We start from the raw sequence: 13220 nt of genomic DNA, 5'->3' as shown, positions 1-13220 counted from the left end.
ACGTAAAGCTCAATGGAATCGGAGGAGAATAAAAAGACGGGGAATGAAGAAAGCGTGACAGAGCTGATGAACTACAGTAGATGCTAAAAGGCTGTGCGGACTGTAGTGTACAACCGAAGATACAGGAAGAATGAAATGAATCACGTACTGAGACATGTCTTTGAAATTCCTTGAGAAGGAGGGGAGACTGGGATCGGCACGTGGCAACAGAAGGAACGTGCGAGTTTTCGGCCTAGCAAACAGAAGCGACGATGTAGCGATGGGTCCCGTGGGTTTCGAAATTGTTCTTCCATCACACGCCGTCCCACATGGTGTGGGGACCGCCATGTTCCGTTTAGATTTTCGGGCGATCCTTCATCGCTCCGCGCTTGGCTTCACATTCAAAAATTATTCATTCTTTGAGGAGTTCACATGAAGATGCCACGTGTCGTGATACCGTCTTGAAATCGAACGGGTCATTGGTGAACGGTGCGTTGCATTTTGCTGCGGTGCCCCGCGCCGGTGTTGTGGTTATTGGGTCTACGGCCCAATGTTGTCAGGCTTAACTTAGACACTAGGCCTTCTCAAAACATCCAGCCCTTTATTTGTATTCTAGTCCCCTGTCTTCCATAATTGGCCGGGCCGGATGCTTCTGGTGGCTATGTTTGTTGGGGCTGAGTAAGCAAGGTGGCAAAATACCAATATTCCTATAGTCACATAGAGGTGTTTAACCTGTCCTATCTTTTGTACCAAAAAAATAAATTTGTCCTATCTTGACCATCTCCTCATATCCCAACGACGGGATAAAAATGTTTCAGGACAAGACGGGACAGAGTCATCCCAACCCCATCTCGACATATTTTCTTTTTTAAAAAAATTACTTATAAATTAACAATTATTATTATATTATTCAATTCACTTATTAATAATACTATCTCCGGTCCTTAATATAAAATCCTGTTTGACTTTTATTTTGGTCCTAAATATAAGACTTCAATCCACTTTGTCTCTCATATTTACTCAATTTTTTCCAAGATAGTCCTTCTAATAATTATAGTTATAGTCAATACATTTGATTAGCAATGATATTTTAGGAAAGACAACACCTATTTAGGACAAATAACTAACTCAACTTATTTGCTTAATCTCCTCAAATTAGTTAATTGGCTCTTATAATTAGGATCGGAGGTAGTAATTATTTTTTGCATTTTTAGCTATTAAGTTACAATATTATCTCAACAAAATCTTATTTCTCAATAGAATAATTCATAAAGCAATTATATAGTGTTTTTAACAGTATTTTATAATATTGTTTTTGTACCTTTTTTGTATTATATAATTGGGTTTTTTACATAATATTTTTTTTAGTGTTTTTATCTTCAGAAGCCTAATAAAAATAAATATTACAAGATAAAAAAAAGATCCAGACCCAGAAAATTCAATGGTTTGTAATAGAAAAAATTGAACTGGACGGCTTAGTCCTCATGGGATGGGGACGGCCACGGGACAGGGGATGGAAATCTCATCCTGTCCTTGTTTACTGAGACAAGCCTACTTTGGTCTCGTCTCATCCCGTAAACAACTCTATCATTACCAGTAGAGATTTGGATTCAAAAAATCTAATTTTAATATTTTATAAAATTATTAATAAATAGTTAAATTCTTTCACCTCACTTATGTGAATCTCATCTTTCCTTTGCCCCTCCAAATACATACAAAATAATTTTACGAGTTATTATGATCAAAACCCTTCTAGACCGTCCAAATTGAATCTCGATGATCCAGATTTGATCTAACACAAACCTATCATGATGGCATGAGGCCCTTGCACTGATATCAGTTAAGACGGGAAGGCGGAAATGTTAACAGGCATGCCTATATACACAAAAACACTCATTTTAGTCTTGCCATTTTCTCACTTTGACCAATCTCCTCTCTACACATTTTCTAGCATTTTCTCTCTGTAAGTTCTTTCCCATGGCTGGTAGGGTTCGAATCACCTTGACCGAAGTGCCCGGCTCAACTGATCAACAGTTTAAGCTTCTTTTAGGGTGTAAACTAGTCATCGAGGTCATGGACTTCCCTACTCTCCCCCTAGCCACCGTAAACCTCACCAAAGATGATAATGCTGGTGAAAATATGGTGGCTATAAAGGATCCAAATCCAACAGGCTACCAAGTAGCATTAGAAAAATAGGCTAGTCCGTCTGTCACGTGCTCAGGCTTAAACGAGCTAGCCCGTTATGAGCTCGGGCTTAAATGGCTTATAAATAAGTCTCTTCCTTATTGTAAATCAGATCTAACATGCAATATCACAGTACCATTCAGAAAATCCCTCTTTCTCTCATCTCTCTCTTCCGTTTCCTTAGGTCTCTTTTCTCTCACCTCTATGTTCTTATCTTTTTTGCCCTAACCACAATAGTGGTATTAGAGTTGTTAACTCCACGTCGTGTTTTTTAAACTTTGATTTCTTGTCCGTGAATGATCATAATGGATAGTGAGATAGAATCTCCTTAATCTGCATTCATGACTTAATAATATCATAATGCGTGCAACATGCATCTAAAAAGGCCACATCACAGTGTATATATACTAAACTATATATAGATCTTATTTATGAAATAAGTTAAGATTTAATTTAACATTTTATACTATTCAATTAAATTCCATTTTTATTAATGTTGAAAATGAAATTACATATTAGTTGTTCATTTTTTAATTGAGAATGGTTTGAGTTATAAGTTTAATAGAAAAGCAATCTAAATGGTAATATCGTGAGAAATTGTGAAATTAGTTAAAAGGATTTGAAAGTTTTACTTTAAAATAAACAAAAGCATGAATCAAACAAGACAACAAAGTAAATTAAATTAAACTAAATGAAGCGTTACAATGTTTTCCTCAAAATTTTTCATTCCCTTAAACTACAATAAAAATGAGCCATCTTCTTTGACTATTCATTCATTCTCTTACTCGAAGATCGCTCGTCTCAAGCTTTTCACCATGCCACTCACCGTCTTTTTGAATTCCTCCCCCACCTACAACACATTTATTCAACTTTTGTTTCCTTAAAAAAATTAAGAAATTGCAAGTTTACAGTAACTTAAATGCTCAACTTTGTGAAAAACTTGAAATCAGTACAATGAAAAAATATATATTATGTTGGTATTATTATAAAGGGGCTCTTCTATAATGGAGAAAGACATCTTAATCAATTAACAAAAATAGAGGTAAAGTGATAACATCTCTAATGAGCTGATTGTGAGCGATATTAAGTCAAAAGTCTTGGTTATGCAGTAGTGAGCTTCCTTATTGTCAATAGTTGGCCCCTGCTGCTGCATTTTCAGATGATCAGGTTTTTATCTTATTTATTATGGAATCTGAATTGCATTCACACCTGCAATTTGTTAGTCATGTAAGCTTCTCTTTTGCCTTTTCTTAGCACTTTATTTATATTTTCCGTTGTTACAAAGTAGCTTTGGCAGAAAAAATGCATGCCTATCAAGTAGGGCTATGTATCTATGTGTCATGCTCCTTATTATAAGAATTTGCTAACTAATTAATGCTAATATATAAAACATATAAATATAAATAACTACTTAAAGAAACATTTCTAGTTTTTTCAAGTTCTCCATTTGAAAAAATTGCCAATAACAATGCAGTTTCCAAAAAAAAAAAAAATGAAAACAAGGCATTTGAAATGCATCAACCATAAAATCTATCAAACAAATTAAAATTTACAAGCACTCAATCCTTCTTCCTGTCAAAACTTTACTCTCTTCAATTTATTGTTAGATGCTTTACTTGCAAGTTTTGCTTGACAAATAGCTTGGTCGTAATTGTTATTGTTGTGGTGAAAAATGTCAGCATTCACGACGATCACAATAACAGCCTACGAAAAGATGCATGTATATTGTTTGCCATGCTTTGCTCGCTTGCTTTATTGACTTTTTTGAGATGTTGTAACATCATATCTGGCAGTATCGATATGTACTGCTTTGGTAAGATGCATGTTTAAAGCATGACTAGGGACTGTTTGGATAGAAACAAAACTATAGTTTTAAAAGTTTTTTTATAGTATACGAAGTGAATATATAGAGGAGTTTACTTTGATTGGTGGAAAAGTGTTTCTAAAAAATGTTTTTGAGGTGTTCCGAACAACTCTTATAATAGCATTCTTCTAAAAAATTGAAACTGATATAACAAGGGAGCTTCGCCGATTCACCTCGTGACTGAATTTTACACTCATATATGCGATAATCATCATGAAGCTAAGACTCCATAATCTTTTTTTTTCCTTAAAAAAAGGGAATTTTAACTTACTTAACGCAATTGATAAAAAAAAATCCTTAGAAAAAAATGACATAAAAAAAGGAACCTGTTTGCATCGAAAACATTTTTTGCCTTTGTAAAACCAAACCCTACTTGAATAGGGGTCAGGAAAAATCATTTATTAGGGAACGAAAAAATGTCATTTAATGAAATTTGTGTAGAAAAATATTACTAGTACTATAAAAGAATTTCGAACAAGGTAGAATTAGTTCGCATTAGATTGGATACCTATCAAGTGGGGCTATGTGTCACTTTCATATGTGCCTATATACGAATAGTGAGAGAATAAAAATTAATATGATATTGAAATTTAAGTAATCACTTCAACCATTCTAAAAAAAAAAAAACAAACGAAAATTATCGTCAAAAATCGAAGCGGAAACAAAAAGGGCAGGAAGCCGAGGAGATAAAATCCTGAAACATCGTGCTATTGTTTTCCTCAGCTTCCCAAAACAAATTATTCGGTGCTTAAATCTTGCCTATCTATGCGCATTCAGAATCGTTGCGCTTCTCATTACTCGTCAATCCTCAACGGCTTTCCAAAACAGAACACTCAAAAAATTCGTATCAAACTCAAATTTTTATCATTTCATTATCTTCATGTGATTGTGGAATACAACTGCGGATTCTTATTCTGCTGTGTAGCACAGGCCCTGCAAAAGTGCGTAGGAAAGAATGCGTCCAGTTTACTAAGCTTTTTCTTTTTCTGCCTACTCACTGCACTTGGAGCTTTGTGTTTGTGGTATTATTATGCCATGTCCATTATCTTTTTACCAGTTTGCCTATCTTGAGATCCTGATCGTCCTCGCTTCTTAGGCATTACAAATTTCTTCTTCTTTTGAAGGTGCGGACCGATAATTAGATTTTATATGTTCCATCTCATGCTGTAGTACTTCTTTTAAATCAAGCTTGTTAAGGTTATCTAATTACTGTGCAATTCATTCTCTACCAAAAGAATACTAATCGTAGACTTAATCAGTGATTTAGATCAGGGCCTTCAAGAAGAGGTGCAACATTAGATGCTGTAGTTTTCAACTTGTTTGTTAGTACGAACCCTAAACTTTAAGCTCTTATAAATAGGATAAGGGGGAGTAGTGCACACATGTGAGAAAAACATACTTCAACCATTCTTAACTTCTAAAAGTCTATTGTCATCCGCTAACATACACAAAATAGTAAATATTCAAAATTCAATAATATGTAAGTAATTAATTAATGCTAACATATAAAACATATAAATAAAAATAAATACTGAAAGAAATATTTCTAGTTTTTTTCAAGGAAGTTCACCACTTGATGGAATTGCCAAGCGACATATAGGGCAATTATTCTTCTTCAACAACCAGTTAACAATGCAATTTCCATGAAAAAAATGGGAACAAGGCATTTGAACTGCATCAATCCTGAAATCTTCTAAACAAATTGGACAAGCATCCAACCCTTCTTCTTGTTGAAGCTTCACTCCCTTCAATTTATTGTTGGATGCTTCAGTTGCAAGCTTTGCCAAGCAAAGCTGATCTTTCATAGATATTTCTGTAGCTTGATCGTAGTTGTCATTGTTGTGGTAAAAAATGTCAGCATTCACCATCACAATCATAAACATCATACGAAAACTTGGGTGTGTGTTGTTTGCCATGTTTTCTACGAAATTTAAAATCTGTTGTGCCATAGATTTCTGATTTTTTTCAGGAACATTAAGAATAGAAAGAATGTAATTTGTGGCTTGCTTTATTGACTTGATTGAGATGTTGAAAAAATCATATCTAGCAGCATGGGTATGTGCTGCACTAGTAAGATGCATGTTTGAAGCATGGCTGTAATAGCGTTCTTCTAAAAAAGTTCTGATATTGAAGCATCTACCAGAGGGAGGAAGTGCTGGATTCCCATCTAAAAAATCGAACTTGATATAATAAGGAGCTTCGCCCCATGAATGGATTTTACACTCATATATGCGTGAGTCGTCAAGAAGATGTGACTCCATAGTCTTTTTTCCCTTAAAAAAAAAAAAGCAATTTGATCAGTTATTCTGGGGAAAGGTTGAAAAATCCATATATCATCATTGTGAAAAGCTAACGATATTAAAGTTGCTTGGGTTTCTAATTACAGATAAAGGGAAGGTAATTATCATCTGACTACACAAATGTTAGAAGATAATTAAGGAATTTACTATATATATATATGTATATATGGACACACTCACACACACACACACACACATATGGTGCATAAAGAATAAACAACAAAGCAAGGCACCATACCATGAATCACGGCGTTAGTATAAATTAAATACCATAAAATACGGCACTTTGAATCTCTCCAAGTTATTCAGTTAAGAAAATATTATCTCTAGACTTCGTTCTTCTTTATTTAGATCTTTCTGAGATCTGGTATATAAGCCTACGATGAGACGTGCAATGAGAACTTAGGTAATGTTTGTTATGAAATATTGAAAATGAAGGATATGGATTGGGATTGGGATTGGAATTAAGAAAATCTATTAAAAAGATATTTAACATGAGAGATTGCTTGTTACGTAGAATTAAACAAATACATAGGTCTGAGATTGACGAATACCATAAGGGAAAGTGGTATTCCCCAATTCTACTTTTATGAGTTTGCATAATCCCATATAACGAGTAATTACTCATGTTAAAGACTTTTTTAATAATTTTTTTTCAATTGCAATGATAATTCTTGTCCCTGATTCTCAATGATTTGTATCAAGCAGCATTTTAGGATCAAGTAATTAATTCATTATATGTAGTACAATTCAAGTATATAAAATTGATTAGCCGCATGGTGAAAGAGATAAACTAAATGTAACACATAAAGTAATTTATCTGTCAATCCACCCATAACACTGACAGGGAATATTCAATCCAGATAATGACAAGAAGTTCATCTTGTATAGAATCAGTAGAAAAGGAAAAGAAACAAAATGATGCCATTAAACGGGAAGAGAAGAGAGTCGCCGGACGAGAAAGAGAGACTGACCTGATATATGGTGCTGCACACAAAACGGGAAAGGAGGGGATCGAAGTCGAACGGATAGGTTCAATTCATTCAAGAACCAAGAGATAACAAAGATATTGCAGAATATTAAAGATAAATAACCCTTGTTCTCTGGTCTTTGTTCAAATTCTTAATGGGCCATAATCCTAGATATTAGATCAAATCTTAACTATTTCTTATCCCGTATATCTTTTCTGGCCCTTTTCATATATATGTCAGTAAAAAAATAATATTGATTAATATTTTATAAGGAAATAAATATTATTTATATCAATTATGTATATGAAGTTAAACGTGGAGAACAAAAGAAAGATATGACGCGATTTTTACCTTTTATATAATGGCTGAATTAAATTAGTTTTATAACCGATAATTTACAGATCTTGGGATCGGATATATTGAAACGAAATGCCAGCTAACCGTTAATGATATAAAATTTTCATTTAAATTGTAATCTGACTAGAAATTAACATCTCTTATTTATCTAATCATATGAAATTTTCATTACTAGCCTAGAATTTTTTTTTTATCAGCGCTTCGAATATTTTTTTAATTTCACGTGGTTAAAAGCTTTTAATCTTCTTTCTTTAATTATCTTTTTTTTACTCCTAGTAAGAATTAAACATATTAAATTAAAACCTATTACACATATGAAAATTATTTTCGTTAAAATTTTTTACTTCATATATTAAAAGTTATTAGCCTTTTTCGTTAATTCATAAGCGGCTTTAAAACTTTTAAATTTCTTTCCTTAATGGGCTAAAGTGCAAATTTGCTTCGATCCTATTTCGTAGGTGCAAATTTATGTCCCCTATTTTTAGTGATGCAATTTTGTCGCCAATCTTTTTTTGAGTACAGTTTTATCCGTAATTTTTTTTATGTGACTATATCCCTGGTCTTTGGGAGTGCCAAAAAAATAATAAGAGGTAAAATTACACCATTAAAAAAATTGGGATAAATTTGTACATGAGAAATATGATGAGGAACAAATTTACACATTAACCCTTCTTTAGTTCCTAATTTTTTATTGGAAAAAATTAGTCTATTAGTATTCATATTTTCATCAAATTTTGAATCAGGTCTTTATAATTTTTTTCTTTTTTATTTCATCCTTAATGTTTATTCAATTAGGGGTGTTGGTACTTCTGTGAAATCAACTTGCAAACACTGTTAATATGAGTTAAGGGGGATGAAGTGGCTTGAATAAAATCTGACTAAAAACACATGCGAAGCCGACAGGGTGTGTTTTGCAGGCCAGTTCAAAGCAATGGAACTGCTAGAACTCATTGACATAGCAGAATTCGCCACAGTTAGAACTCAGGCCTTTTAACCTAGTCAATTTCACAAAGTCTTCATTTTGAACAATTTAACACTCGAAAAACGAAAGCTAATGACCCACATCTTTGCGCTTTTCCTTCTTTATTTGCAACCAGGTTCATTGACATAAGCCCACACTAACTTGCTTCATCCCAAAGCCGTTTCTCACTCCTTAATGACTCCAAATCTCTAAATACACACATTGAGTTCAACATATACCCTTCCTCAGTGCCAAAAAAAAAAAAACGCTCTGCCTCTGCGTTTGATTTATATATATGATCTTTTGGAAACTCACAATAGTTTGTTCCTGGAACTCTGTGGAGAAGCAGAGGAAGATGAACAATGGGTACTTATGTGTCGTTCACTTTTTATGTATATCTCAGGATGGGGGTTGTACATTATACACGCACATGCTTCTTGGCTCTCATGAATGAATGAATATATAGTAAAATTGTAATGGAAAAGCAACTGCAGAAATAATCTTGAAAATCATGATAGAGTAACTCTTGAGAACTCCAGTTTTTAAGGGGTCAAGTTAGTAAATATGGCATTCACACATAAGATAGGCTTGTCTTCTGCAACTGAACAAATGCTTCCCAAAAGGTTACTCTGTTTTTTGAAGCAGAAAACAGGATAGTGAGTGGCCCTGTAAGAGACTTTCTGAAATCAATTGGCCCCGAAACTGAACCGCAGCGCATAACCCATTGGCATTGTGGGAGGGAAGGCAGACGAAGATCACGCGAGGGTGCTTAATCAGATTTTATTCAGGCCACTTCTTCCTTGTTAACTCAAATTAACGGCGCTTGCAAGTTTATTTGACAGAAGGACCAACACCACTAACGAAATAAACGTTAAGAATGAAATTTAAAAAAAAATTATAAAGACGTGATTCAAAATTTGATAAAATTATAAGGACAAGCAAATTATTTTTTTATTTATTCTTATCTTAACAATATGGGGTGCGGACTTCATAACTCCCTCTATAGTTTTTAATTCTTCTTTTTCCAGTTCATTTTCCCCGTCTCACTATAAATGGAATGGCTCTTAGTTATGCTAAGTCCCGTTTTGACTCTTAAAATATTTTTTTTAAGATGCTGTGAAATAGTAAATATAAGCATTTCTTTCAATAAAAATTTGAATATTAATTTACTACGTTACGAAGAACTAATAATTGTCGCTAGATTTAGTTATAGTATTTGACTTTAAATGGCAAGTAAAACTCAACATTAACTTTAAGTTATGTTTGTTATTAGTAAATGACTTTTTCTTTCAAAAGCAGATTAGGCTCAAAGGCTCAAAGCCAAAGTTTGTTGCTTTTACCAGCATCTGCACTGCGTTGTGATGATTTTTTTTTTTTTTCAACGAACCAGATTCATCCTTATTCCTCTTGCTAAGAATCACAAAATCATCTATTCTCTTTTCCATTGTTTTTATATTTCTTATTGTCTTGTTTCAAGCTTATGGGTTTATTGTGCATGTTTCTCTTGTATATGCTTGTATTGTACTAGAAGGCCTTCCTATGGTTTCATTAATGGCCACTACAGAAACAGAGAAACTTGAGAAGCAAGATCAAGAAAAGCAACTGATGAATACTATGTGCTTCCGAATGCTCTAAAAGGAATGTGGTAAAAACAAAAGATTGAAAAATTTTCCATCTTTATTTGCTTGATATAGAAATATTGATATATTTGGCAATTACATCAAGTAATGACTGTGAAATATAATATCAAATCGAAACTTGAATGTTTATCAGATTCAGAACACCACCAACTGATATGTTGTATATTCTGTCGACTTCCCATATTGAACCTATAATCGCTTCCTTCTCTTCTTCAAATAGCTTCTTCCATTTGAATAGTTCCATTGCTAAACAAACACCTTAGAGAAATCTCATAAGCAGAGAATATAGCTCCATTCACCACAAATGCTCTTGCAACCGCAGTTCCTAAACCTCGCCATAACACAGTGGACCCTTCTTCTTTCACACTCTTTCTGAGACAATCAAAAATGCCTCGGTACTTCACTGAAGATGGGGTTTGAGCTTGAAGTCTCGTCTTTATAACATCCAAAGGATAGCAACAAACCCAGCTCGCTACTCCAGCTAGACCTCCTGCCATTAACATGGTGTTCAAGCTTTCTTGGCCACTTTTTCTGCAACCTGGGTGGAGTTGTTCTCTCATGTACTCGTAGGTCCAGAAGTAGAAGCCATGGGAAGGGGCGTCTCTGAGCACAGTGATGCCCAGACCTCTGTAAATTCCCTTCAGACCCTCTTTCTTCCATATGGTCTTGGCTACTTGTGAGGGACCTTTGTGAGATTCTGTCACGTTGCCTGTGTTTTGGAGCTGAAGTCGAATCTTGACCAGTTCTACCGGTGAAAGGAGGAGACTCTGTACGGCTCCGGTGGTGAATCCTCCGAGAGCCACGCCCTTGTACGACGGAGGGTCGGTGGCTGACAATGATGTGTCACATGCTCTTGAGAAAACTGCGTAGATTTGAAATACCATGGCATTCTGCAACAATAAAAGCTAGAAATAGTCAACATAAAGTACTCAAACTTTCAAAATTTCAAACAAAGATAAAAATTTTTTATCCCTTTCTGAGACCCTAAATAACCTATGGCCTTGTTATAGGACATGTGGCCCTAAGGCTAAGGCACCCCACATGGCTTAAAGGTGAAGTTAGTTAGTCCCATCTCGTGCCCTGGGCTTCATGTTATAAAAAACACAAACACCACACGCTGGCCCTCAATAATCCACAAGTGGGTGGTTCAACAAATTGGTATCAACAAGCATCTTCCTGATGTGACCCTTAAATTTAAAAAGAGATTTCAATTCAGAGACGATTCTCGCGTCCCAGTATTGCAGGATATCAAAATTGCACATTTTCATTGTTGTGTTGTCCGTAAAAGAAAAAAAAAAAAACTCGTAATACTCTTGTTTTGGGCTCTTGGCCCTCCCTATTTGACTATTTTTGTTTAGTAGCCACGTTTGATTCCTATCCAAGTTATTTGAGAAGACGTACCCCACACTAAAACATTGAGTAAACAAAACAAAAATCTGATCTAAATAATATTTAATGCTAGAATTCTAAAAAGGGGTATGAAATCAGGGAAACCTTATCCTGAAGTTCGCCACCAACTCAGAAAGAAGAAGATTCATTGATCTCATCATGAAAAACAAAAACTGGGAAAGTTGCTTTTTTAAAAGGAATCAATCAGCACTGAAAATAAAATCTAGTTTATCCCTGGAGGTGCGGCACGTTGGCCCACTGGTATCGCTTTAACACGATTCCAACTATCAAGTTCCTTCAGATGAATCCATCAGAACAAAGCTTAATACCCAATCAAACTTCAAAATCATTTGAGAAATTGGTAGGTTCTGGATGATCAGTTATATGAAGTATCATTCATGGTGATAAGGTTCTGGACTTATGGTCCCACAACCAAAGAATTTTCTTATTTCTTACCTGAGCGAACTAATTTCTTAGTTGAATCTGTATCTAACATTTAGGATTAAACACAAAAGAAAAAACAATGGAGGGAAGAGATGAAAAGTAGAATGGACCTGGAAAGTGACAGAGGCTAAAGGAGCAGCCATGCCTCTGTACAGAGCAAATGGTCCTTCCTTGGCCACCACATGTCTGAGAATGCTGAAAGCAGAGCCTTTGTTGGAGCTCTGCTGACGGATGCGGAGGGTGTCGAGGGGGTAGCCGGAGAATATTCCGGCAATGCCTCCAAATCCTCCGGCGACGAACTCTCTGCCCCAGCTGCTCGCAAGAAATTCTGGCCAGAAATCCATTATCTTCTCTTTCTCATTAATCAAAATACCCCAACCAACTCTGAAGAACCGATTGACCAACTTATCGTGCGAGCACAAAAGACCCCAAAAGTTAAAACTCTTTTTCTTGCTGTTGCTTGCACGGATCAAATTGCTTTACAAATCCTCGAAAAAGTTACTTACTTGATTTTCTCTCTGGGTTCTTCTTCTCTGCTCTGCAAATCTTAAAAGAAAACAATCTAAAGGGGCGATTTTCCTCCCACGTTCTTGGTTGCAACTCGAATCGTTTATATTGTTCCCTAAAACGATCAAAAATGGCAAGCCCTTTTATTTTGTAGCCTTGTAACCAGATACTTTTCACCAAGCCTTTTTTCCCGAGACAGAGAAAACAGAGAACAGATAAGAGAACCCAGATATCGGTTTGTTGATAATAGGCGGAAGCAGGGGCCAGCGAGAGCTTATATTTTTTTGTTGGGAGGGAGAGGAGCGAGAAAAAGCGCAAAATGCCACCGTTCCCTTTCATGAGGAGCAATGCGAGTGGGACACGTGGACCAATAGTTGGCTTACTGGTGTAGGCTGGTGATTCATGGGCTCATGGGTGCGTTCAGTCTAGTGGTTACCAACTTGAATATTAAAAATTGAAAAATAAAATTGTGATTCGGCTGGGGACATTGGAAAATAGGTTTTTTTTTGGGCATAGAATAGAAAAGGAATTAATTTGTGGGGGTTTTGTTTGATCTGAAATTCAGATCTTGGGGTTGGGGAAATGATTGGGGAGGGCGTGGCTTTTGATCAGGGAAGGCTGCAA

The 13220-nt window shown here is 35.2% G+C and overlaps 2 protein-coding genes across 2 annotated transcripts; both read right to left on the bottom strand.

The window, feature by feature from the left end:
• Positions 1-5583: 5583 nt before the first annotated feature.
• On the bottom strand, positions 5584-6288 carry LOC114762508 (E3 ubiquitin-protein ligase synoviolin B-like). Its single transcript, XM_028952005.1, has one exon. The coding sequence runs from the start codon at positions 6286-6288 to the stop codon at positions 5584-5586; it is 705 nt and encodes a 234-aa protein (XP_028807838.1).
• A 4180-nt stretch (positions 6289-10468) lies between these two features.
• On the bottom strand, positions 10469-12834 carry LOC114762463 (mitochondrial arginine transporter BAC2-like). Its single transcript, XM_028951948.1, has 2 exons — positions 12200-12834; positions 10469-11146 (listed from the first exon to the last, which is right to left on the bottom strand). Exons 1-2 carry the CDS (start codon positions 12431-12433, stop codon positions 10469-10471), a joined length of 912 nt encoding a protein of 303 aa, XP_028807781.1. The 5' UTR covers positions 12434-12834.
• Between the last annotated feature and the right edge of the window lie 386 nt (positions 12835-13220).

The sequence above is a fragment of the Neltuma alba genome, unplaced genomic scaffold, assembly GCF_004799145.2.
Source record: "Neltuma alba isolate B1F8T4 unplaced genomic scaffold, ASM479914v2 tig00001742_pilon, whole genome shotgun sequence".
NCBI classification, from domain to species: domain Eukaryota; kingdom Viridiplantae; phylum Streptophyta; class Magnoliopsida; order Fabales; family Fabaceae; genus Neltuma; species Neltuma alba.
This window is presented reverse-complemented; position numbering and strand designations above follow the sequence as displayed.

What these genes read in the sequence shown, in the direction of transcription:
- LOC114762508 (XM_028952005.1), bottom strand. Translation starts at nt 6,288, where the DNA reads ATGGAGTCACATCTTCTTGACGACTCACGCATATATGAGTGTAAAATC.
- LOC114762463 (XM_028951948.1), bottom strand. Translation starts at nt 12,433, where the DNA reads ATGGATTTCTGGCCAGAATTTCTTGCGAGCAGCTGGGGCAGAGAGTTC. An exon ending in TAGCCTCTGTCACTTTCCAG is followed by an intron (nt 11,147 to 12,199) that starts GTCCATTCTACT and finishes TTATTGTTGCAG; the next exon opens with AATGCCATGGTATTTCAAAT.